At 52.4% G+C, this 23,490-nt stretch overlaps 1 protein-coding gene across 3 annotated transcripts in view; it reads left to right on the top strand.

Moving 5' to 3' along the window:
• Positions 1-18,447, top strand: part of PIK3R5 (phosphoinositide-3-kinase regulatory subunit 5) — a 64,428-nt gene extending 45,981 nt beyond the window's left edge. For 2 of the 3 annotated variants that reach the window (XM_075441142.1, XM_075441143.1), the window contains exons 5-19: positions 968-1,106; positions 3,632-3,701; positions 5,153-5,327; positions 5,883-6,036; positions 6,541-6,624; positions 7,811-8,570; positions 8,670-8,823; positions 9,007-9,132; positions 9,367-9,492; positions 10,317-10,410; positions 11,964-12,040; positions 12,571-12,664; positions 14,135-14,217; positions 14,428-14,540; positions 15,601-18,447. In XM_075441142.1, coding sequence (XP_075297257.1) covers positions 968-1,106; positions 3,632-3,701; positions 5,153-5,327; positions 5,883-6,036; positions 6,541-6,624; positions 7,811-8,570; positions 8,670-8,823; positions 9,007-9,132; positions 9,367-9,492; positions 10,317-10,410; positions 11,964-12,040; positions 12,571-12,664; positions 14,135-14,217; positions 14,428-14,540; positions 15,601-15,742 — 2,391 coding nt within the window. In that variant the 3' untranslated portion in view covers positions 15,743-18,447. The remainder of the gene's footprint in view (positions 1-967; positions 1,107-3,631; positions 3,702-5,152; positions 5,328-5,882; positions 6,037-6,540; positions 6,625-7,810; positions 8,571-8,669; positions 8,824-9,006; positions 9,133-9,366; positions 9,493-10,316; positions 10,411-11,963; positions 12,041-12,570; positions 12,665-14,134; positions 14,218-14,427; positions 14,541-15,600) is intronic. The other variant, XM_075441144.1, reaches the window with a different exon arrangement.
• The last annotated feature ends 5,043 nt before the right edge of the window (positions 18,448-23,490 follow it).

Here is a 23,490-nt window from a genome sequence, read left to right as displayed (position 1 = left end):
CAAAAGCACAGGCTGTGATGCGATTCATCTGGATGGATATGGGGTTGTTAAAAAAGAAATTTATATATAGACTCTGGTGCGTGAGCCACAGCCAGGAGGTTGGGAGGGTGCAGAGCGGATGAAGCTTTCTCGGAGCTGTGCCCAGCAGGGACCCTTCCCTGGGAGATGACCGGGGGTGTCACGGGGTGAAGCTCTGCTCCGATCCGCTTCTCTTCCTACCACTTGACAGAATCACAGAACGTTAGGGGTTGGAAGGGACCTCTGTGGGTCACCCAGTCCAACCCTCCTGCCAAAGCAGGGTCACCCAGAGCAGGCTGCACAGGACCGTGTCCAGGTAGGTCTGGAATATCTCCAGAGAAGGAGACTCCACAGCCTCCCTGGGCAGCCTGTTCCAGGGCTCCGTCACCCTCAGAGGGAAGAAGTTCTTCCTCATGTTCAGCTGGAGCTTCCTCTGCTTCAGTTTGTGCCCATTGCCCCTTGTCCTGTCGCTGGGCACCACTGGAAAGAGTCTGGCCCCGTCCTCCTGACACCCACCCTGAAGATATTTAGAGGCATTTCTAAGGTCCCCTCTCAGCCTTCTCTTCTTCAGGCTAAACAAGCCCAGCTCCCTCAGCCTCTCCTCGTAGGAGAGATGCTCCAGTCCCCTCACCATCCTCGTAGCCCTGCGCTGGACTCCCTCCAGTAGCTCCTCATCTTTCTCGAGCTGGGGAGCCCAGCACTGGACACAGTACTCCAGATGGGGCCTCACTAGGGCAGTGTAGAGGGGAAGGAGAACCTCCCTCGACCTGCTGGCCACACTCCTCCTGATGCACCCCAGGATCCCATTGGCCTACTTGGCAACCAGGGCACGCTGCTGGCTCATGGTTGACCTGCCATCCACTTCCAGCCTAAACCCTCGAGTTCTCACGCACTGCTCGAGGTCCGTGTCCTTGCTCCCGTTCTCACTGGGTCTCCCTGTCTCCTGCAGGCTCCTCACTTCCCACCAGGCTCTGACCTGCTCCTGAGGGCCGCCAGCGTATACCACAGCTTCCTGACCTGGCCCGTGCCCTACTGCAACATATTCCGCGAGCTGCTCACCTTCATCAGCGACGAGCTCAAGGCCCCTGGTAAGCTCTCCCGCCCGTGGGGTTTTCATGTGCTGCTGGCCCTGCTTCCCCACAAACACCCACTGCCACCACCACCCCCTGTTTGTTCCGTGGACTCTCCTGGTGTTGCTGTCTCATACCCCTCTTGCTTGATGACTCCCTTGAGCGTGGTGTCCACATTTACCTAGCGCGTCCCAAACCTCAGCTTTTCCGGGAGGCGAGGACCTTAGCCCTCTATCCTCTGGATGTTTTTCCCTGGTGGTCCAGCACAGGGTGAGACCAAATTCCTCCAGAGGAGCAAGGCAGGGTTGTGTTTGCGGTGGCTGCCTTGCGTGCAAGGTGGTGGGAGCATCCCAAGGACTCTCAGCTCCAGACCAGTGTGGATTAGTGAAACGTGTAAGTATTTCCTGGCTGCCTTTCAGTCTGGTGGGTCTGTTCCATGGCAAAGCATGAGCTGGCTGCTCCCACCCAGCCCTGGGCTTTGTTTGAGATGCTCAGTTTGAGATGCTTAGTGGTGTAACTGGGGTGATAACACTGGGTCCATTCATCGGCATCAAGGTGGCTGGAGCCTTCAAGCCTGCCCTTGCGTGGAGATTTCCATAGGGTTGGGGGACTCCCTGGCTCTTTCTTTACAGCTGAGACGCTACCTTGTGATACGGCTTTGGGCACATCTGTCAGCAGCCGCAGTGCTCCTCTTAATTAAGGACTCCTCGTAGATGTCCTGTTGTTCCCAATGGAGCAGCTTTTCCAATTATTTCTAAAAGGCCCTTTCTCCTATTCTTCCTGTCTTTTGGTGGCTTATGGAGAGCTGTTATCACACAGAGCAGACTTCAGCCCTTGTTTAATCCTGCACAGGGCCACGGCAGTGAGACCGGCTCTGAGGCCTCAGATGGGTCTGTGGGCTGTGGCTGAGGCTGGGGATGCTTCTCCCCATCCTCAAACCAGGCAGCTGCTTTGGAGAGCCCTGACGGGGACCTGAAATGCAGGGTCTCCGTCACGGCAACAACGTCCTGCGGAGGTGGGAGCTTGTAGGTGCAGATGGGATGAAAGATGCTTTCAAAAGAACAAAAAGATTTAAAAAAAACCCAAAACCCTCTGCAACATTGACACTGGACTGGCTGATTAACACCGAGCTCAAGGCTCTGTCAGCATAAATGGCCATGGCCACCAGGCAAAGTCTGGCTGGGCTGTCGTGGTGCGTCCAGCCTCCAGCTTGGAGCTACAGGGCCAGCATGGATATGGCAACGCTCGTCCCACACTGCTGCAGCCGTGGACTTTCCCAGCTCCTATCTGGTTGTTTATTGCTGTGACACCGGTCAGGTCCGTGTTCTACAGACCACTGGGAAAGCCCCAGTGCTGGGGGGGGTTTGCTACGTCCTGCTCTGGTGCCATCACAAGTGCCTGGGGCTGCCTGAGCTGGGGACTTTGGTCCAAAGGCTTTTCCCCTCCTACAAGTGTGTGAGATTCCCCCACCCTGCCAAAAAATTGCCGTGTGGGAGATGCTGGCTTGCCGGGACTGGGGAGCCAGTTGCTGCCTCTCACCGTGGCCTCTCCCCTCAACTGGAGCCAAGAACAGCAAAAATGTCTCCTCTGCTGGAAAGCTGGCCAGGACCTTATATGCTTGGTGCATGGCCTCCGTGGCCTACTGCGAGGCTGTAGTGAAATCTTTTTATTGAAGTGAGGGTAAATATTAACTGAGAACAAGCTGCTGTCAATATTTGCTGAGAATGCAATAGCTTTTCTCTGCAAACTGGGGCTGATGTCTCTGCAAGAGGGGTGAGCGCTGCTGTAACTGGGGGGCCTGTGTGGATCAACATGAGCTTCCTGTGGGTGCTGGGTCCCCATGGGTGCTGCTTCTTGGCTGTTGAGCAGCAGCTGGGGTTGGGATGTGGCTGCTTGCAGTAATAAGGGCGTTGGATCTTGATGACACTGTAAGATCTTTCCCAAGATGTACCCTGGTCCTTTTGCCTTTTGGGGGTGACATGGGCTTTGCTGTTGCCACCCAGTCCAGGTCCATTAGACATTGCCTGGTTGGGGTTCCCAATGGCAGCAGGGTATGGTCCCAGGGAGGCATCCAGGGACACGGGCTCCTCATGCCGGCCTGGCTTCTGTTGGGGCCAGGCTGGGCTCCATCTCTGCGGGAGGGAAGGTGGCAGTGACCTGCTGTCCGTAAGTAGGATCCAGGGCCTGGGGGGGCTCAAGCAAGTGGCAGAAGCTGCTAAATACCACCCATGCAATTCAAAACCGATCCCACATCGGCAGTGGGGCAGAAGGGACTGGGGATGGAGCAGTTCTCCCTTCCCATCCCCTGGTTGCCTTCCTGTCCCCTTGGGCTTTCACCCTTTCCTGTTCCAAGGCTTCCTTGCTCCTAGGCTGGTCCCCTTGCATAGTCCCTTGTCCCCATAAGGACTTTTGGTGCGGCCATGCCTGCTCCATGCTGTAGCTTGGCCAGGTCGGGATCACGTTAGAAGACAAAATCAATGTGCTCCTGAAGCAGGACAGTTTGCAGTGCTGCCATGTCTCCTGTCCTCTGCTCTCTCCTCCAGGGATCTCATTCCAGAGGCTGGTGAGGACAGAGCAGGGGCTGCCCGTGAAGAACTACCAGAGCTCCACTGTGTAAGTGTGGCCGTGGGCACTGCTGGCGTCTCTCTCTGTAGCATCCCCACCATCCCACGCTGCTTGAGCAGCAGTGGGGCTGCAGCGAGCAGCATCTCAAAGGTGTAGCGGTGGGTGCCAGGGAGAAGAGCTGGATAGCTGGGCTGAGCTGTGGGAGGGGTCGAGGAAAGTGGCTGTGGCATCTCCACAGCTGTGGGTCAGGACAATGTCGGTTATCACACAGCCATGTTTACCGCAGGGCTGCAGATCTGAGTGAAAACAGCCGGGGAAGGCAAAGTCTGCTCCGCAGGGAGCTGCTGATCTCGGCACAGGCTGAAGAACAGCCAGGAGATGCTTTGATCTGCGTGTTTGGGAGCCACCAGTCCGAGGGTGGACAGAAGCGAGTCTGCCCCAGTGCAACAATTAATAAAAGCCTTGCAGCTCTCAGCGCAGTCAGACTTTGCACCTTATTTGAGGGCTGAGCCTTTCCTCCTGCCAGGGCACCTCATTTGTAAATAGGAAAATGAGCCTGGGCGGTGTGTGCCCTTCCTGGCTGCAGTGCCAGCCCCAGGGACAGCTCTTCGTGCACTGCACTCTGTGCAGGAGGGCTGTCCTGCTCTTCTGCCTTGTCCCCTCATGCCGTGCAGCTCTGGATCTGCACCTATATCCCACCCAGCTGCGCTGGTGCTGCTGTGTTGCTTTCCCAGTACAGCTCCCCTGCTCTACACGCTTATACTGGTGCAAGTGTAACCACTGATGACTTACAGCAGGGTGGTTATATTTGCATAAAAAGCCCTGAAAACCTGGCACAAAGCTCTACACAACTGAACCTTGGGCTTACTGAAAGCTTGTGCCTGTTGCCTGAGCTTTCTAGAACCAAGCAAACCAGAGCACATCCTTAATTCAGAGCCATTTTTGCTCAGTGAGGGGGACTGCTCTCCTCCGTGAATGGAAACACGTGCTCTCTGGGCTGCAAGTTTGGGAATTCAAAGTCTGTGAGTATTCATGTTGCGATCCAGGGCAAAAGTGTAGCTGAAGGATGTGGTTCTTTTCCTTAAAGCCCAGAAGTGGTGATCTGACCCACACCTTGCAGGGGGAAGATGTTTTAGGGGCCATTATTATTTTCTATTTACTCCTTTGTTGGATGTGCTGGATGTCCAGTTTGGACAGCTGGCTGCTGGGCTGGAGCCCTGTCTGGGCCCGATTGGACAGTTATTGGGCTGATGGTATTGCAGATGTGGCAGGAGAAATGGTGCCAGGGATGGTGCCGAGGGGTAGGATGGAGGCTGCTCATCCCTTACCGGCTCCGTGCCCGCAGCTGGCATGGCAGCATGGGTCTGGCACCCTGCAGAGCCCCGAGACTTTCCAACTGAGAGGCTGCTGCCATGTGGTGCGAATTTATCCAAGAGTTTTGTGTGCCACCAGCATCCGAGGCTGGCTGCCCAGCGTAACCACCATCCCCTTGTCCCCAGGACGGTGCTGCTGCTCAACCGCTCCGAGGTGCAGAGCGAGTTCCTCTCCATCGCCGAGAAGCTGAGCACCAGCGAGCACCCGCAGCGCACCACGCTCGTCCTGCTCCTCGAGCACCTCTACCAGGCCAGCTTCGGCACCCGCTGCGACCTGGAGAGCCTGCACCACCTCCTGAAGGTAGGCTCGGGGAGCTTCGGCTTCGGTGATGCCACGATGCCGCTGGGAACAGTTTCATACAGTTGGCTGGTGGATTTCATGATTGAAATAATATTCGACTGACAAAGGAAAAAGAGTTTTTGATAACACTTCTTGTAGGAACAGTATGCCTTTCCAGTCTGTTATCAGGTTAGACGTGAGGTCTATGCTTCGGTCTTGTGAAGTGTGGCGAAGGGTTTGTGGGGGGTAACTTGCTTTTTGCTCCGTTCTCCATCCCTAAGTGTAGCAAGGAAGAGCCCCTGGATTTGAAATGCAGCAAAAGTGTTCATTTGACCAGAGAAACACTTTATTTTGGTGGCTGGGGGGGGAAAAACTTGTGAAGAAAACCCCTAAGGTTGTTCAAACATAGGTGTTTTTTTTCTTTGCAGAGGTCTAGGGGGGACTTGAAGGGGTAGGAGTTAGAGGAGGGAGAGAGATTTGCCCAGTGGTGTGGTTAGTGACCTTCCCCAAAGACCCATGCGTCCCAACTGCAGAGAGACCTCCTTCCATCTCTCACCTTGGCTCTGCTCCCCCCAGTCCAAGACACTGGAAGAGCTCTCGGAGATCTATGCCAGCGCCGCCGACGCACAGGAGATCGCAGCTGCCAGCAGCGACCCTGTCCCAGCCCGGGAGCGGCTGCAGTCTGTGCTGCAGGACATCGCCGGAGCCGCGTCCTTTCCTGCCATCGCGGGTGAGAACCCCCCTTCCTGGCCCCTCTTTCCTCCAGGGTTTTCTACGCGCTCAGCCCCTGCAGCAGCGATGAGCTCCCCTGTGCTGTGGACGAGTGAAACCCTCTTTTGCGCAAAGTTTCAACCTAGCGCAACGACAACTACAACAAAAAAAACCCCACCAACCCAGGTTCTATTTCATAACCACGTGATGAGCCAGAACTTGCTTCTCATTCTTCATTAAAACAACGACAACAACAAATTCTCCAGCCTTTGTGGGTGAGATGAGAACATTCAGTCAGAAACTGATGGCAGCAGTGATGTCTGATGGCTCTTACAAGTGTGAAATGTCCCCTTGTCCCAATTGCATGTGACTTCACGGGGGTAATGACAGAGCATCAGTGCTCTGCATGACCTGGACTGCCCAAAGCATGTGCGTGGGGTGGGCGGCATCTCCCACCAGCCAGGAGAGCTGTCAGCAGCCGTATCGGTGTTCCCTGCAAACTGATTCCTCTCCTTCTTCCCAGGCGAGGATCAACCCCGCAAGCTCCACACCATTCCCATCCCCACCGCCCGCTGCTACACTTACAGCTGGGATCAGGATAACTTTGGTAAGTGGAGGGGGTCCCCCGCCCCCCCTAGTGAGACTGCAGCCCTCTGCTCCCCGTCGCGGGGGTGGCTGAGCAGCGTTTCAGCTCTGCGGGCACTGCCATGTAGAGCCGGGCACGCTGCACAAACTGGGGCCGGAGCCTGAAGGAGCTGGCAACAAATTGTTGGTGGTGATGTGATGGGAGAGGTAATGCAGTGGGTGCCGGTGTCTCCCAGATGGGGAGGCCATGGGTGCCAGCTTGGGCGTGATGCCTGCTGTGATCTCGAGCAAAGCCCTCATCCGAGCTGTTGGGCACAAGGCACTGGTGGCCCCAAAACACGTTGTGTTGTCAGACACAAATCGTGCAGGGCTTGATCTCCTGGGCAAAGCTGTGCCTTCTATTAAACTGGAAGAGATTCGTCACACCCGTGTCTGTGGGGTATTAGTAGGATGGAGATCTTGTTTGGTAGAAACCTCCTCTGCAAGGAGTAAACCTTGCTTGTGCCCTGGAAATGTTGCTGGAAAAGCCTGGTTGCACTGAGATGTCAGGGCTTTGTGGGGTTGAGACCCCTCGGGCGTTACAGCTCTTCCCCCACCTGGGATGGCTGAGGGATGGGTGCCTTCGCCGTGCTTTCGGCCCGGCTGCAGCAGCTTTGCAGGGGAAATGGTGGCTTCCTCTTCTGCTGAGCTGGTCTCTCCAGCTTCCCCATTCCTGGAAGACCTTTTCTGTTCCCATGAAGGTTTAGTGTTTGTTGCCTGCTGGTTCCAGCGAGCTGGACCAGAGCTCTGGCTTGGGCTTTGCAGCGAGTTCAGCCTTGCCTGGAGGCCACCTGCAGTGGGGTGATTTGGGGCTTGATTATCAAGATACCTTGCTTTCCTCCTGCCCTCTGGATAAACCCGGATCAGACACAGGCACATTGTGAAATCTGTGTAGGAAGGACGCAAAACCCCAACTGGTGTTTGCCTTTCGAGAACCCAAACAGAATGTGACCTCAAGGAGAGAAACACATTTTGTTTTGCCATATCTGAGTGCTGTATGGTAATCTAAAAACCTTCAGGAGGAGGCTTTCAGCTCCTTGTTTCAAAACATGCAGGATCAAAGAGAGTGTTGGCCACGCTGTAGTAATGTCATTGTCTGGGGTCGTGACATTTCCAGCAGCCATGGTGGATCCCGTACCAAACCTGACCTCCCTTGGGTTGCCTTTCAGATATCCTCAATGATGTCCTCAGCAAAGAGTGCAGCATTGTTGAGCCCATGGCCTCGGAGAATGAAGAAGAGGATGAAGAGGAGGAGGAGGAGGAGGTGGAAACTGATGGCTGTTCCCCTGACCGGGACTCGCTGCTTTCCCCCATCTGCACCATTTCCAAAGACTCTGTGTACTCGGCACTGTCAGAGGAGGGATCTAAGCCCTCACGAGTGTCTCTCTTCACCGCCTCCAAGGACTCTATCTCAGAGCTGACGGTGGTCTCCAGAAAGTCCCTGAAGTCGTTCGTCTCCAGCCTGAAGGACTGCATGGACAGTGGGTACGCGGAGGACAGCGACGAGAGCTCCCTGGACATGGTGGGGAGGCCGGAGCTGAAGGTGGAGAAGACCCACCACAAATACAGACACACGCTGACCAACAAGATCTACAAACTGTTCAAGAGCAAAAGCCAGCTGGTCTTGAGGAGGGACCTGAAGGACTACCCATACACGGGCTCACTCTCGCTGCCGCTGCGCCGGGCCGAGAGCCTGTGCACCCCCCAGTCCAAGCACCGCATCCCGGCGCGCTCCCGACGCGCTCACTCGCTGCCGCAGCACGTCCTGAGCCAGCGGCTGCCGGCCCCGCTCGCCCCGCGGCACCTCAGCCTCCACCGACGGCCCTTCCTCAGCTACGATGAGGATGCCAAGGTGTCCACGCTGCGCGTCGTCGTCTTCGGCTCCGACCGCATCTCGGGGAAAGTGGCCCGAGCCTACAGCAACCTCAGGTGAGCTGGGCGGTGCGAGGGACCCAGCTGCAGGTACCTGGCCCTGCTGGGACACGCTGGAGAGCTTTACTCACCCAGCCCTCTCCTACCTTCTCCCAGGCTCAAGGAGAGCACCTGCCCCTCACTGACAAGGTACTTCAAGCTGCAGTTTTTCTACGTCCCTGTGAAGAGGAGCTGCTTGGCTCCATCGACCCCACTGATGCATCACTCTCCGTCCCCAGGGGACCCTCAGCTCCGGGCCTCGGCACAGGCGGTGAGTGTTCTGCTTGCCATGGGGCTTGCGGTGCCACCAGCACTCTACTTGGCCCCAAGAGCGGTGTGCGAGGAGGCTGGCAGGGCAGGCTGAGGGGAGCATTGGTGCCTCTTCCACCAGCCTCAAGCATGGGGTGAGGAGCCTGGGGGCCTCCCGGCATGACCCCAGTGTGTCTGGTTTCAGGATCCCACCTTGGCTAGGACGGAGAGCAGCACCAACGACATATCCCACTACATCGGCATGTTGGACCCATGGTACGAGCGCAACGTTCTTGGGCTGATGAACCTGCCCATGGACGTTCTGTGTCAGGTATGTCCCCTTCCCCGAGGTACAGGGGAGCTGAGCAGAGAGCTTCTGCTTAGAGCTGGGCCACCATGATCCTGTACAGCAAGCTGTGCTACATGGACATGGGATGGAGATGGGGGGTTCGTGGGGGTCAGGAGGAGCGTTTCTGTCGCCAGTGGGGTGGGACAGGCAGTTCTTGGCACTGGGCTGTGGGTACCACATGCACCATCAGGCTTGTGATTTATTCTGTCATGACAGTCTGCCAAGCCGGAGACTGAGCCCCAGGAGGACTCCCCGGAGCAACTGCCCATCCTAGCAGACATGATCCTCTACTACTGCCGCTTTGCCACGCGCCCCGTCCTGCTGCAGCTCTACCAGGCGGAGGTAGGCAAAAGGGCTCAGCCCCATACTGGCAGGGGGGAAAGGGGAGGTCTTCTGCCTGTGCCACCAACTCAGGACCTACTTGTGAAGCAGATGGGGGTATGGCACACCCACCGTGGGCTGGTGAGGCAGAGCTCGGTCTCTTCTTACTCCCCAGGTGCCCACAGTGCTTTGGCTGATGCTCCTGGCTCACGGATTGAGAGCGTGCATGTCCTGCCCAGTTAATCCTTAAATTACACAAGCAGTTTTCCATCCAAATACCTTGCCCCATGACACAAAGCGACTCCTGTCAGTGCCGACAGATTATTCGCGTGGCTGGAAGTCCCTCCAGTGCTCTGCTTTCCAAACCGAGCCCTTCCACAAAGCCCGTTTTCCACGCCCCACTGTGTGCTCATGTGGGAGACGCGGTGGGGAAGGTTGAATGCCCGGCTGCAAGGACTGTTTTGGTGCTGTGATGTGGGACCACCTGCAGTGGGACTGTGGCGAGCAGGGTTGCTGCTGTTCGTGGGATTTGTGTTACTCAAAGCCATGCCCAGACCCTGCTGCTAGGCTCATCGTCAGCTTTCTTTTCAGTGAGTTGGGGAGTTTTCTTTCAGTGAATAGTACTTTTTTGGGCAGTTTTACTTGCTGCTGATCTGTTAAAACAGTCGGGAGTACAGCTAAAGGCAAGTGTCACCCAGCCAGTGGTAAAAAGATGTATTTTGAAAACTTGAAAGGATTTTCCCAAACTGACCTGTTTCCTATAGAAAGCACTGAGAGGGGTGAATGTTGCCTGGGGCAGGCTGGGTCTCCTCACCACCCCATCTCCTCTCTTCTACCCCTGGCAGCTCACCTTCACTGGGGGAGAAAAGATGACCGAAGTCTTCATCCACTCCCTCGAGCTGGGTCACTCTGCGGCCACGCGGGCCATCAAGGCGTCAGGTCTGTAACGGCGTCTGCACCCCCGGCCTCGGGGTGGAGGTCTGCAAACCGCTGGGCTGCGGGAGAACGGCAAAGAGGGGCCGGGGGGAGTGTGGGCTGCGAGAGAGATCTGAGCCCGGGCTGCATCGTGAGCAAAGATCCAGATCTCGCTTCACAAATTTGGAAGTGAGGCGTTACGGTTCTCACATTCCTCTTCAAGAGTGAAGCTGTGGCAATGCCTTGTTGTTTTTAGTGCTGTGAGCTCTAAAACACATCTGCAGTAAGACAGCTTCAAGCCCGTTTCCTTTCTCTCATCAGCACCTGGCCAAGTGCAGCTCTTCATCTTTTCTTTTTGCTGCTTTCTGTCTCCAGGCATGTCATTTATATAAAACCCCTCTTTCCATTTTCCTTAGTTTACGGGGCAAAGCAAGGTTTGTGTGCATACTTGTAGCCTTCCTGCAAGGGAGATCCGTGAGCTTTCACAGTAGGAATTTATCAAATTAGTAGAGATCAGAAGCAATGGCAGAAGCATCAGCCTGCAGCATGGTCTCCAGCTCTGGTGGGTACCGAGGACAATCACAGAATCGTAGAAAGTTTTGGGATCAGAACGGACCCCCAGAGGCCATCTAGTCCGACCCCCCCGCAGCGAGCAGGGACACCGCTAACTGAATCAGGGTGCTCAGAGCCCTGTCCAACCTGGTCTGGAATGTTTCCAGGGATGGGGCCTCCACTACCTCTCTGGGCAACCCGTTCCAGTGTTTCACAACCCTCATTGTAAAGAATTTCTTCCTTATATCTAGCCTAAACCTACCCCTCGTCCTGTCACTGCTGTCTCTACTAAAAAGATGCTGTCAGCTGTGCCGCAGCTCGCAGAGACATCTCACGGCCAACCAACAATACTGCATTTCAACTCGGTGCTTATTTTTTTTTTTACCCAATTGCTTTTCTCTGATCTCTCCTTGTCTTTCTAAACGGTGCTCATAAAATACCCTCCGTATGAAGTGTCACTACCCCACTCCCCCAAAATAGCAGCTTGGCTGAGACCTCTTCCCAATAACTCATGAAACGAGCAATCCTTTCTGACTTCGGTTTTGTTTTGTTTTTTGTTTGGTTTTTTTTCTCCCTTGGGTTGTCTGGCAGCACACCACTTAACATCTGCAAAAAATTATCCAGGAAAAAAAAAAAAGTTAGTAAGTGTCGGGCACAGTATTTCAAGGCTAATTTAATGTGGGCACAAATATGCCCGGAAAAACAGGAGCTGGGTTAGCAACGCGGCCTTTTATTGCTTTGTGTTTTCCCTGGAGCACTGACCCCTCTGCACCGGCTTAGCCAGCACCGCTTTCAGTTTTCCAGAGCTGCTTGTTGTGCTTTGTGTTGAAATCTCTGCACTGGATTAATTGCTTTCTGGCAGCTTTTAAGCCACCTTTTCTTTCTGCCTTTTTGCTCCGTAGCTGTGTTCAGCAAACCATTTTTTTCCCCTTTCTGTAGGTACTGAGGATGCTGCCGTATCAGTAGCCTGCTGAAGAACGGGGTTAAAAGGCCACCCTGTGACATTTGCTCCTTGTTTTGTGCAGGTCCGGGCAGCAAAAGGCTGGGCATAGATGGAGACAGAGAAGCCATCCCACTAACACTACAGATCGCCTACAGCAAGGTGAGTGCATGGGGCTTGCACAAAGGCAAATGGGGCAGAAAACCATTTCAGTGCTGGGCAAACACGTCTCTCTGCTGGGGGCTGAGAGGGGCAAATCCTGGCGGTGTGCTGGAGGAGCCTGAATCCAAGCCCAGACAAACCAAACTCGAGCTAATTGTCTACTTACTGGCTAATTGGGAGTGGCTTTCCACTCCTGTTTAGCCCAGTAAAACAGAGAATGTGCAGCCAGTTGCCACAGACTGGACGTGTACTGGGTGCCACTTTACACTGGTGGACTTTGCTTTGGGGGAGTGATCTGCTGCTGGCCACATAAGTCCTCCTATTTTGTTGGTCCCTCTGCAGTTATTTAGTGCTAAGCCTGGGGAATTTTTATAAATCCAAGGTTAAATGAATTTTAGTGCCTACTAAAATGTTGTCTATGCAGCTCTGGCTCCAGACCTGAGCTAGTCCAGCCAGGTGGTTAGGGGTGGGAGGCAGGGTAACATCAGCCGGGAGCATGGCATTTCATGGGCTTTGCTTGGTCTCTGCAGACAGCCATCAGCGGAAGAAGTCACTGGAACGATGTTGAGAAGGTCTGCACATCTGTTAACCTTAGCAAAGCCTGCAAGAAGTATGAAGAACTAGGTGGGTAGAGGTGGTCTTTGCGGCTTTGCGTAGGGAGCAATGGGAGGGACTGGTGGAGCAAGAGGACAGTGTGGATCTTCTAGCTGGAGCAAAGCAGGGATGTGTGAATGCAGAAGATACATGGAAGGTGCCTGGTGTTCCCTGGGTCATACTGTAGTCTTTGGTTGTTCTTAGCAACATCGGGGATGAAGGGCATTTGATTTCCCATTGTTTTAAAGCTTCCAGCCAGGAAAATGGGATGTCCATTAGGGACAGGGCTGGGACGGTCCAAACAGCAGGATTGTCACTGGAGAGTGATGCTTTCCAGAACAACACTTGTTTAGTAAGGAGGAGAGACAGGTAAAACTGTTGTTCAGTGAAGTAGGACCAAGGGAGAGGGTACTTGTCCTGCCATCTGCAGCAACTTTCAGCAGGCTCTTGCTGAGCTGATGCTTCAGCCTGGCTTCCTTCCTGCAGCTCAGAGAGAGCTGGTGGCCACGTGGTTTTGCTTCATAACTTGTTTTTCTAATCAGGTTTCCAATGGGGTATTAATAAGGCTTTGAGCCTTTTAAAAGCAGCAAGACTTTTACTCTGTGTGTGTGTTTAGAAACAATACCTGTTCATTGTTGGTTAAGAACTGCTGTTTTGGCAATCAGACACCCAGTTCCAAGTAAACTGAGGGTTTTTTTAGGTCCACTTTCCTTGTATGCTTTGTGTCTGGCAGATGTGTGGTTTGTGAGCAGAGTAGCCAGGCGAACAGGTGATCTACCACATCGGAGACAGCTCCTGCATGCCCCACAGAGCTCAACCTAAACCTCTGTCCCTCCTCTCCCTCCTGTTGCTACCCCATCCATGCAGCCATGCAGACAACCCTGGAAAACACCCAGCAGGAATTAATTTCTCGCCTCCTCTATACATTTTGAGTTGGGTATTTCTGCACTGATTCAGGAGCTTCACTTGTGCTGCCAGCTCTGTGCGTTTGCTTCAGGGGGTGTTCTGAGTTCCACTTTTGGGAGAAGCTTCTCCTTCATGAATCTCCTTCCTTCCAAGAGAAAACCAGTCCCCTTGAATTGTCTGTGTTGGTTTTCACATTCATCAGCTTGACCACAGGATGTCACTGTAATTCCAGACACGAAAAAGCATCTCCAGGTGGACTGCAGGAAAGGCCATGCTGGGAGAGCTGGAATTTCGTCGTGATGATGGGGCAATGGGTTTTCTCCTGTTTAGGTCCTAAGACAGTTAAACCCCTTTGCTGCTATGTTTGGAAAGCGGTTGGAAATTACTCTGAAGTTACCTCTGTCTCTCTGACCGTTTTCTTTCCGTGTAGGTTAGCACTGGGCAAGGAAAGCTAGAATGGGATTGTGTTTCCCTTGACAGTGGAGTCCTGCTGACAACCACTGTCTCTGGGGTGCTTTGAGGGGTGGAGGGACAACGCGGGTTCCCACCAGTGGCCCAGAAAACCCAAGTGATAACAGTTTGCTTTTGTTACAGCCTCAAAGACAGAGTGTCTCAACTTGACGATGACGGAGGTGGTCAAAAGGCAAAATTCCAAATCCAAAAAAAGTTTCAATCAGGTAACTCAAATCAAGGTGCTTTTATATTTGGTAGCAGGATATCAGCCTTAGTCAGCTGGGGAGGAAGCAGGGCAGGAGACAGTAGCTCCTTGGGGGATCTATTTACTGTTGGCCATCAGATCTGGCTTAGAGGTGCCCAGCTCCCCTTCCTTGCACAGGGATAATGCACTGAGCCTGGTAGCTCACTCACTCAGGCTCTTTTTCCATCAGCAGATCAGTGTGTCCCAGATAAAAGTAGACAAGGTCCAGATTATCGGTCTCCAGTCCTCCTTCGCCGTGTGCCTGGACCAGGATGAGCAGAAGATCCTGCAGAGTGTAACCAGGTAGGTACTGCAATGTGGCTGCTGCCCACTGCAGTCAACGCTCCTGGGATGGTGCATCCTGTGTATAAGGGCTTGTCCATGAAGCGTGGGTGGGCACAGAGAGTATATGGTCCTGAGCACCATGGTGGATCTATGCCAGATGCCCAAGCTGGGTGACATAGCTCCAAGCTCTGTAGTTCAGCTGAACTCGGATGGGATGGATGGTCCTGCTTTAGATCCCAGCAGTAATTTACCTTCATGACTGCCACAGTCTAAAGGGTGGTCCCCAGTTAACTGTTCAACTCTGTAAAGCCAGCTCCTTCAGCAAGACCAGTCATAAGCCAGAGGAAAGCTACGCAACATGAATGAGGTGTTTAGAGAGCACTGGGCATATGAGCAGAGCCTTCAACTTCTAAACCTCATTTGGGTTCTCCACCACGTTTGGCATACCTATTGCAGAAGCAACCCATGATCTTCATGGGAGAGACTGGGGTAGAGTAAGAATTGTTTGTTTGACTGGACATCCATCAGCCTTGTCCCCAGGTCACCAAGCTGGCTCCTCAGGTGATAGAACTCACTATAGACAACATAATTCCATGACCACAGAGAGATCAAACCAGTTGATCCACGTGTCTTAAATGTGCAAGCATTTTCATTTCTCCCTCAGAGAGAGCAGAACTCTGCAAGGTTATGCTGCCTCCAAGGGAAAAAGATCTTATTTCTTAAATAACCCTACAGAGAAGTGTTTTACTTAACTTGTTTGTTGTGCGCCTCAAGGGGCTAGTGCGAGAGTTCAATGCACAGCATGGAAAAGGAGCTACTTCCCTCTCCCCAAAATCTAGAGGATGCAAAAGTTCTTGTTTTCCCTAATGAGTTTCAGAAATTAATCTTTATGGATGCTTCTGCTCTAGGTCCCAGTCTGAGACAGCTTAAAGACCTGAACTCTCAGCAGTCAAACTCCAGTCCTATTAAAGATTGCACTGATTCCTGTTTGTTTGCAGATATTTCTGTTGCACTTGAGGACCGTGATACTCAGCCACACACCTTACTTATAACTTGGTTTCTTCTTATTCCCCTGCAGGTGTGAGATCTCTGTGTGCTACAAACCCAGGGACAGCGATCTCTTTGCACTGAGAAGGTCCTCTTTGCCTGCCCAGGACCCCTCTGAGTTTCATTCTCTCCTGTGTTTACCCATTGCCACCTTCAGTGGAGCACTGCCATAGAAGAACCCTGCGTCCTCTCAAGCCAGACTCACATACAACACCAATATAGCCTCAGGAAAAGGAAGCTGACTGTCCTCCTTTGGGCTGGAGACCCATCCATTCTCGTCCAAGACATCCTGCAGCCCAAAGCGTTAGCATGGTGGCTGAGCTTCTCCTGGTCTGGTCTTAGCCCATCGTTGGGAAATGGGAACATTGGTATTGTGCTCTGGTATCTCTCATGGTTCCTCAGCAATGGGAGGAAAGTGGTTTCCTGGAGATCTCCACCTGGTTCAGCAGACTGACAACACCTGGACTGAGTGGGCAAGGCAAAGATAGTGGTATTTTCCTGCCAGCAAATGTACTTCACAGTGAGTGCAAGGCCAGCGTGGTCTGGGGGGAGCTCGTAGAGGGACATTTTGGAAAATGAATGTCCTTGGCTGGGTGGCGGTAGGTGGCCTTCAACGCATGCAGAGTTGCACACCGCCCAGCCGAAGTCCTGATGGCATTTTGCCTGTAACAGGTCGAGGATGCTCAGGACAGTTCTTTCAGGATGGAGACAGGCTTTCTCAATGTTTCCTTTAAATTATGAAGGTTGGGTGCCTTGCAGAGAGACAGTGCAGAGCAGAGTGATCCAGCTGAGGTCCATAAAGACCCCAATATGAGTTGTAGACAGCTGCTTGTGTTCCAGTGGATTGAGTGCAGTAGGCCATACCAGGGCATGGACAGCTTGTAATGTGTGCATATGTTTACTGTAAATCCAGGACCTGCAGGAGATGAACTTCACAGTTTCTGTAGAATTTTGGAGTTCATCCAGGAGATGTACTCCCTGTTCAGCCCATGTTCTTGCGTCCTGCTCCCCAGCACTGTATGCTAGAGACATCCCCGAGGCTGAATCCTTGATGGTTGCTTGAAGCGTGGCAGGAACTACGGTCATGTTGGTAGGAGAGAGGGGAAGTACTAGGAAAACCACTAGGATTGCCTAAAGCTTACCTGAAGAGGCAGCTTTGCTAGAGAAGGACCTAGCACCAAAAACACTAGTGACACTTGCAAGCGACGATAGGATTTGAGATGCCCCCTCCCCTGCAAAGAGGCTTTCCGTCCTCTTCATTCTCTCTGCAAGGCTGTAGGTACAGAAAGGTGCAATAGTTGGGGGTGTTTAGAGGTATTCTGACCCTGGGAGCAAAACTGAGACTGGAAAAGCCTTGCCTGATTTCATAGCCCTCAAGCTGTTTCTCAGTAGTTTTTGGTGATGGCACTAACGATAACAGGCAGAAGAGCATGCTGTCTGCTGAGGCTATAGAAGCATCTTAATGCTGAGGACATGTGCTGTCTGAAAATGTCTGGAAGAGACCCCCAGTACTGGTGGGGGGATGCAGGGCTCGGCCACAGTGTGATCAGTTCAATGAGGGTCCCTCGATTCTCCAGAAAACAGGACCTGGTCAGCTCTTAGCACTAGTAAGAACAAGGTAGGGCTCTGTCCCCAAGGGCTGGTAGCACAGCAGCAGTGTCATTTGAGGTTAAATCTGCCAGGAAAAGGGCCAGAGCCTGTGGGGTCTTCAGTTTGTCTCTGCGGCACGTGAGTCAGGCTTGTCTGCTGGATTCCTCTACATCCTGGAAGTGTTTAGGGGATCCCTCCTGTGCAGGCGACTCTGATCTTGGCTCCATGGGCTGCTGGACCTGTTTTCTGTCCCCACTGCCTCTGTTTGGGGTCAACTTGCTCTGAGTGGTGAACATCTTGCGTTGAGAAGGTGCAAGCTGTCTCTGGTGTCCTCAGCAGCTCTGGGTGCAGCTTCTGGCAATGGCCAGAGATGAGCAAAAGCGAGACATGAACATGCTCCTGAGGCCTCTGCGCTTCATCCTTCTACTTGAATAAACCATCCCAAGGATGGTGTTGCCTTGTGGACTCCAAGAAAAGACCCTCGTGCGGGGTGAAGCATCACTTGAACATAAGCAGGAGCTCTGGCTCCGCCACGATGCAAAGCCAGCTTGGACTCTCAGCAAAGACCCACCTTCCCTGGCCATGCACCGACTCCAGGAGCACCCATCTTTTCCTACATGCATGGAGCCATGTCCGTCCATTGCTCACAGCATGGACTTGGCAGGGACACGAAGCCACTGCCAGGTCGTGGTGGGCTTTCCCCTCTCTCACGGGGTGCCTGGTGGGCAATGTGGGAGCGCACGGTGGGGTCACTTCTGTGTACTTCTGCACATCAGTATTTGAAGTCCAATAGGCTCATGGGATCAGGAACAGATTTTAATGGTTCTTTCCATGCACTTGGAAAAAGTTTTCCCACTGACTTTTCATTTCCCAAACAGGTTTGTGTGCGTCTTCTCAAATGGGGCTGAAATAGGACAGCTGTTTTTTTTGTTCAATACTTTAAAATAGCACCTTATCCTGTCCAAACATTGCTATTTGTGATCTTGATATCCGTGGCTAAATATATCCCTGCTGCTGTTAACGATATAAAGCTCCTTGATTTCAGCTGGCCCCACAGAAATGCCAGAGAAGAGAATTTCCATCTCATAGAGAAAAACAAGTACAGACTCTGGGGACTCATAATCCCGGCTAAAGTTTTGACCTCTGATGCTTTCTGGAAATGAAAGAGGTCCGAGGTTCTTTCAGGTCATCCTTGTACATACGTGCAGCCTCACCAAATCTGTGTCATGTCTGTGCTGATCTGTAAAATACTGTTCAAAGAATTTTTAAAGTAAGTGTAAAATATTAAATGTTGATTTATTTCAAGTACAAATACTGTGTTTGAGTAGAGTCATTCCCGAGCAGGCAGGAGATGCGGGAGGAGGCTCTGTGTCTTCATGAGGAAGGCAGGGAGCAGGGGGACCGTGGCAGAGCAGCTGACCTGAGAGCAGGAAAGGGCTCATCAAGTCGTCATCTTCGTGAGCTTGGTCTCGGAGGGCACAACACAGAGATCTGCAGAGGTTAACTGAGCTGCTTCTGTCCTGGAAGCAAAAAGCAGGTTTTGACGCTGTAAGTGCAAAATTGGTTTTGTGTTGGATTTAAGGAGAAAAGAAACTAGCAGAGGTTGTGTGTGCAAGGTGAGATCTGCACGTACTCCTCCCTTCTAGGAGGCTCCCTGACCTTTGCTTTCTGTCTGCACGCTGCCTGTCTGCTCCCATCGCTGCATCTCTGAATTCCTTCAGCTGAAGCGGAGGTGCCTGGGGACGGCTCATGTCCCACTGGCAGCAAGCCCTGCGCTTGGCTCCCTGCCTGTGGGTTGGCGACTGGCTAACCAAGCCATGGCATGGTGGCCAAATTCACCCCCCCGCCAGTGACAGGGTCTGAGGGGTTTATCGAGAGACCCACCAATAATGCAGCACTCTCAGAAGAAAAGGGAGAAGTGGAAGAAACCCCAGGGAATATCTTCTCCTCCCAGACTCCCTGCCCTGGTTCCCTCTTGCAGCTGCAGGTTTCTGGGCTGGTGGATCAGGCTGTTTCCCATGCGCATGATTTAGCTGCTATACAGGTAGTTGTAAAGTAGAAAAGTTTGGAAATTTCTGCATATTTTGCTAATTTCTTAAAGGTTTTTGGCGAGCACCTGTGACTGAAAAGGGCATCTGACTCCCTGTTTGTTTGACTGACCTTTGCTCAGGGCTAACAAGAGCGAAGCTGGACAAGTTCTGGGCTGCAGGCGGCTGTTTATCTCTCCTGGCAATGCCTGCTGCTCCACTGTCCTTATCTTACTTGTGCTAATTAATCAATTAAAAGTTAACAAGGTTCCCTGTGCCTGCACAAGGAACTGAGTTTTCCAAGTAGGGAAAATTTACTGGAGAACAGTAATGGTGTGCTAACGATGCAAAGTTGTGTACTTATTAATATGTTCAGCTGCAGCAGTCCTACAGTCCATATGCCTGTGCCAGTTGGTGCCGGCAGCTGACTGCGTGAGGATCGTGATGGGCTTTTCCATGCCAGTCCCAAACTTCCCTCCTTCCAGGATTCGCCTCTGTGCCCTCATAATCCCCACTCCCCTGTGTAGGCACCTCCCCGCAACGCTCGCAGAAAGAAATGCAAAAGCGAAAGGGTTGAACCTGGAGAAAATGTGTCTAAAAACTGAAATCCAAGTCAAAGCGAGCATGAAACTTTTGTGATGTTCACCCAGCTCCAGGGTGACCTGGACTTGGATTCGACTACAGAAAGCTTTCTGGACATCAGTGGGCCAGGGTAATGCGGTGTATTTAGCTGGTGTTTCCATCCGCAGAGAGGACCTCAAGCAGGGTGGCTCAGCCAGTCAAGCATTCTCTGTCCTCACAAGGACTAGTCCTGCTGCTGGCTGTGTCCCCAATTTTGCATCAGGCCTGCTGTCTGATCACTCTATAGCCAAAGCGATTCGCTTCTTGTTGCTTTGGTCTCCTACTGGCTTAGGAAGCTGAATGGCTCATGAGAAGCTGCAGACCTGGTGTGGCTGTGACCAGAGAGTGCGCAAACACCATTTTCAGTGGTGATGAGATGTTAGATTGGCCCAGTCCAGTTTGCCAACGCACTGATGATTGCGTGTATTTCTAGGAGATGTGTGTGAACTGCAGGGTGAGCCATCACCCCTTGTAGTCAGAAATCTGTGAGTGGATCTGTCAGGATACCCAGGACCTGGGTCCTCCACACCCTGGTCTACTGGGAGATCTTCGCTAACAGCAGGTTCTGTCACGTCTCCCAGGAGTGGGTCAGACGGTGCTACTCCTCCGCACTGTCTGTGGGCACCAGCTGGGTGCTGACTTGCAGGGAGAAATGAGACCCTGAATGATCAGCACTTTCGCTGTGTAATAGTGTGTGTTTTCTCCCATAGTTCGTCTCTCTGTTGGCTTACCACCAACAGTGGTCCAGGTTAAACCGCTTGAGGACAGGATGCTCTTGTGAGAGGTTCCTAGAAGAAAGTTCAGCCCTTTGGGGGTTTTCCTGCCCAGGTACCCAGGTGAACTGTAATCCTAAAGCAGCTGATGAAATTTTTGCTGCTGTTTTGTGGCTAGTTTTACTGGCACACTGGGCACAGGAAGCAATGGGGCAGCTCCAGCTGTGGTGGCGAATGCAGTGGTCTGCAGCCAGTCCTGGGAGACTGGGCAAGGGATGAAAGAACGGAGGGAGCACAGGCAACGTCTCATACCTCTGTGTGCTCCAGATCATCATCTGAACCCCTTTCTGCTGCGGACTGGGTGACTGAGAGGTGTGCGGTTCCTCCGAGATGTGACACGCTAGAACTGGCACGGTCTGGGAAGGGGTGAGATTGAGCGATAGCTCAGAGTCCTCCCCTGTTTAACTTAACAGCATCGCAAAAGGAAATATTGCTCATCTTTAGTTAGAAGCCATCCTCTTCCTGTTCTAAGGAGCAATTTGCACTTTAACATGTGACCCGGGCCTGTGTGTAACCAAGAACATTATGGTAATTATGCCAGTCCTGCAGGCCACAGACAGCCCAGACAGGAGAGGGCTGAAGCCTTCAGAAAGTGGGGGGATGCTGGTGTTCATGCTGCTTCTCTGCTTGCTTGAGAAGGGAAGAGCAGAAGACGCATCTACCCTGATCAGAAAGTGCCCAGGGAAAGACACTGTGCTAAGGAGAAATGCTGCCTGTAGCCTGGGCTGGGTGCAAGCGAGGATGGAGATGTCTGGCTTCTAACTTGTCTCCACTTTGTTTCCTGGTAGCCACCAGTAAAGCGTGACTTGCCTCATGCACCTGTGACAGTATTTGTGGGACCAAGCTGAGGTGCTCCAGTAGCCTTCCCGTGCTGTCCTCTGCCCCTGGGATGGTCAGGAGAAATCACCTCCGCTGCAGTGAGTGGGTAGCCTGGTGGGCTGCATGCTGAGGACTGGAGCCCATCACTGTGGCTGGGCTACAGGTCGCCTTGTCCCCTTCCTCACCTTGCTTGGCCAAGGTGGCTGGGTTGAGCAGTGGGGCTCCTTCCTCCATGACAGCCCAGCTAAATATTCATATGGTCACCAGGTGCTGTACCAAGGGAGAGGGGGACAGAGGGATTTGCAGGCTCAGTCTGTTCCTGCATCCTGCATTGGGCATGCCCTTGGTTTAGCTGGAGCCTGAAGGTCCTCGGGCGGAGATGGGCTCCCGCAGGGTGGATGCAGCCCATAACTCATCCTCTTCGCTGACGGGCAGAGCGGGTGTAGCTAACGGCTGCTGATCAGTGGTTGTAAAACATGGCCAAATGGAGGCTGCGATATCTTTGTGTTTCTCACTTTCTATTAGAATGTGTTTACAAATAGTTTAAGATAGCAAGAGATGTCTGAACTCTCCCGATATGACTAGTGTGTCTAAATATGCGAGCTGTGGGACTCGGGTTTGCATGAGCTGAGTCGTCTGTTAGTCATTTTTTAGCCTTTGAATACCCCTTGTGCGTACAGCCATGCCAGGAAATGCACATAACTATTTATCTGTCTGCCTGCTTATCTCTATGTATCTATCAATGAATCATTTGTATAACATACATATTCAGCTTGTGTGCATGTGTATACATGTCTGTCCTGTAATATGAATGGCAAATACAGTACAGATTTGGGCAGGTGGATACATACATCCACACTGCACGCTTCTTTTTAGCATATAAAGTAGTTCCACATACTTTGTATAGTGAAATGTATAGATACGTGTGCGGGTCGGTGCGCAGTGTGAATCTGTCACTTAAACAGCTCCACCCCTGCCAGGTGTATTATTAAGTATAGTAAGTAACGTGCTAGAATAGATATGGTTTGGTTATTCACAGATGAGCTGGCCAGATACAGCAGGTAGGTGCACGTGCATACACGTGCTCTTTGGGTAAGGTTTCTTTTTCAATAAATACATGAAAACAAAAAAACCCAGAAGTCTAAGCAGCCGCTTGCTCTGCAAGCAGCCGCAGCCAGGCGGTGAGAAACCTCTAACGGTGCAGGTTTTGCTCCAGTGCACACCCAGCTCTCCCCGGGCGGGATGTGGGTGGGGGCCTGCGTTGCCCACCCCACCGCAGCCCATGGGAGTGGGGACCTCCTTGCCTCGCCGAGATGCCCCGGAGGAGCTGCCCCATCTCCTCTGCCAAGGCTGTTGGGATGTTCCCACAGTCCAGGGGAAGAGGAATTTTGGCTGCCAGCAGATGGAGCAGACTGAAAAAAACTGGGAAAATAAGAGTAAAGGTGCAATCGTTCCATTGCAGGGTGCTAGCAAGAGATGCGTCAGCTATTCCTCCCAGATTCTGTTTTCTTTTTCCTCTGGGGACTCTTTAAGTGTTATTTGTCATGATTTTTTATTTCCCTTTTGTGGTTTTCTCCCGCTTGTCTTCTTTCCCCAGCTCTCCATCCCTGGCTTTAAAAAGCCCAATGAGATAAAATCCCTAAAGTGCTGCACTTGAGGGAAAAAAGATCCCCAGCAGTGAAGAAATGGGAAGAGAAAAAGGAAATAGTAATCAAGTAGTTTGTCATATTCTTGATGTGTTTAAAACAAAGCTGTTTAAAACAAAGCTGTTTTATCTAGTGTTGACATCCCTGTTTAAGAAACGTGGCGCTGGTCTGTCACGCAGAGACAGACCCAACAGGGATGAGCCACCACCACCGAAGGGACTCCACTGGGGAAATTCTTCATGATGACAAAGGTAAGAGAGAGCGGCTCGTATCAGCACACAATTTTGCTTCTTCAGGAAGCAACTTTCTGTATCTTTGATAGCATCAGCAATCCCTGACTTTCACTGGGTGACAGCAGTAAATCTCCACATGATTCACCCAAGAGGAAAACATCATTTTCCTCACCCTACACACACAGATCATAGAATCATAGAATGGTAAAGGT

Source organism: Opisthocomus hoazin, chromosome 21 (genome assembly GCF_030867145.1).
Source record: "Opisthocomus hoazin isolate bOpiHoa1 chromosome 21, bOpiHoa1.hap1, whole genome shotgun sequence".
Classification (NCBI taxonomy): Eukaryota; Metazoa; Chordata; class Aves; order Opisthocomiformes; family Opisthocomidae; genus Opisthocomus; species Opisthocomus hoazin.
This window is presented reverse-complemented; position numbering and strand designations above follow the sequence as displayed.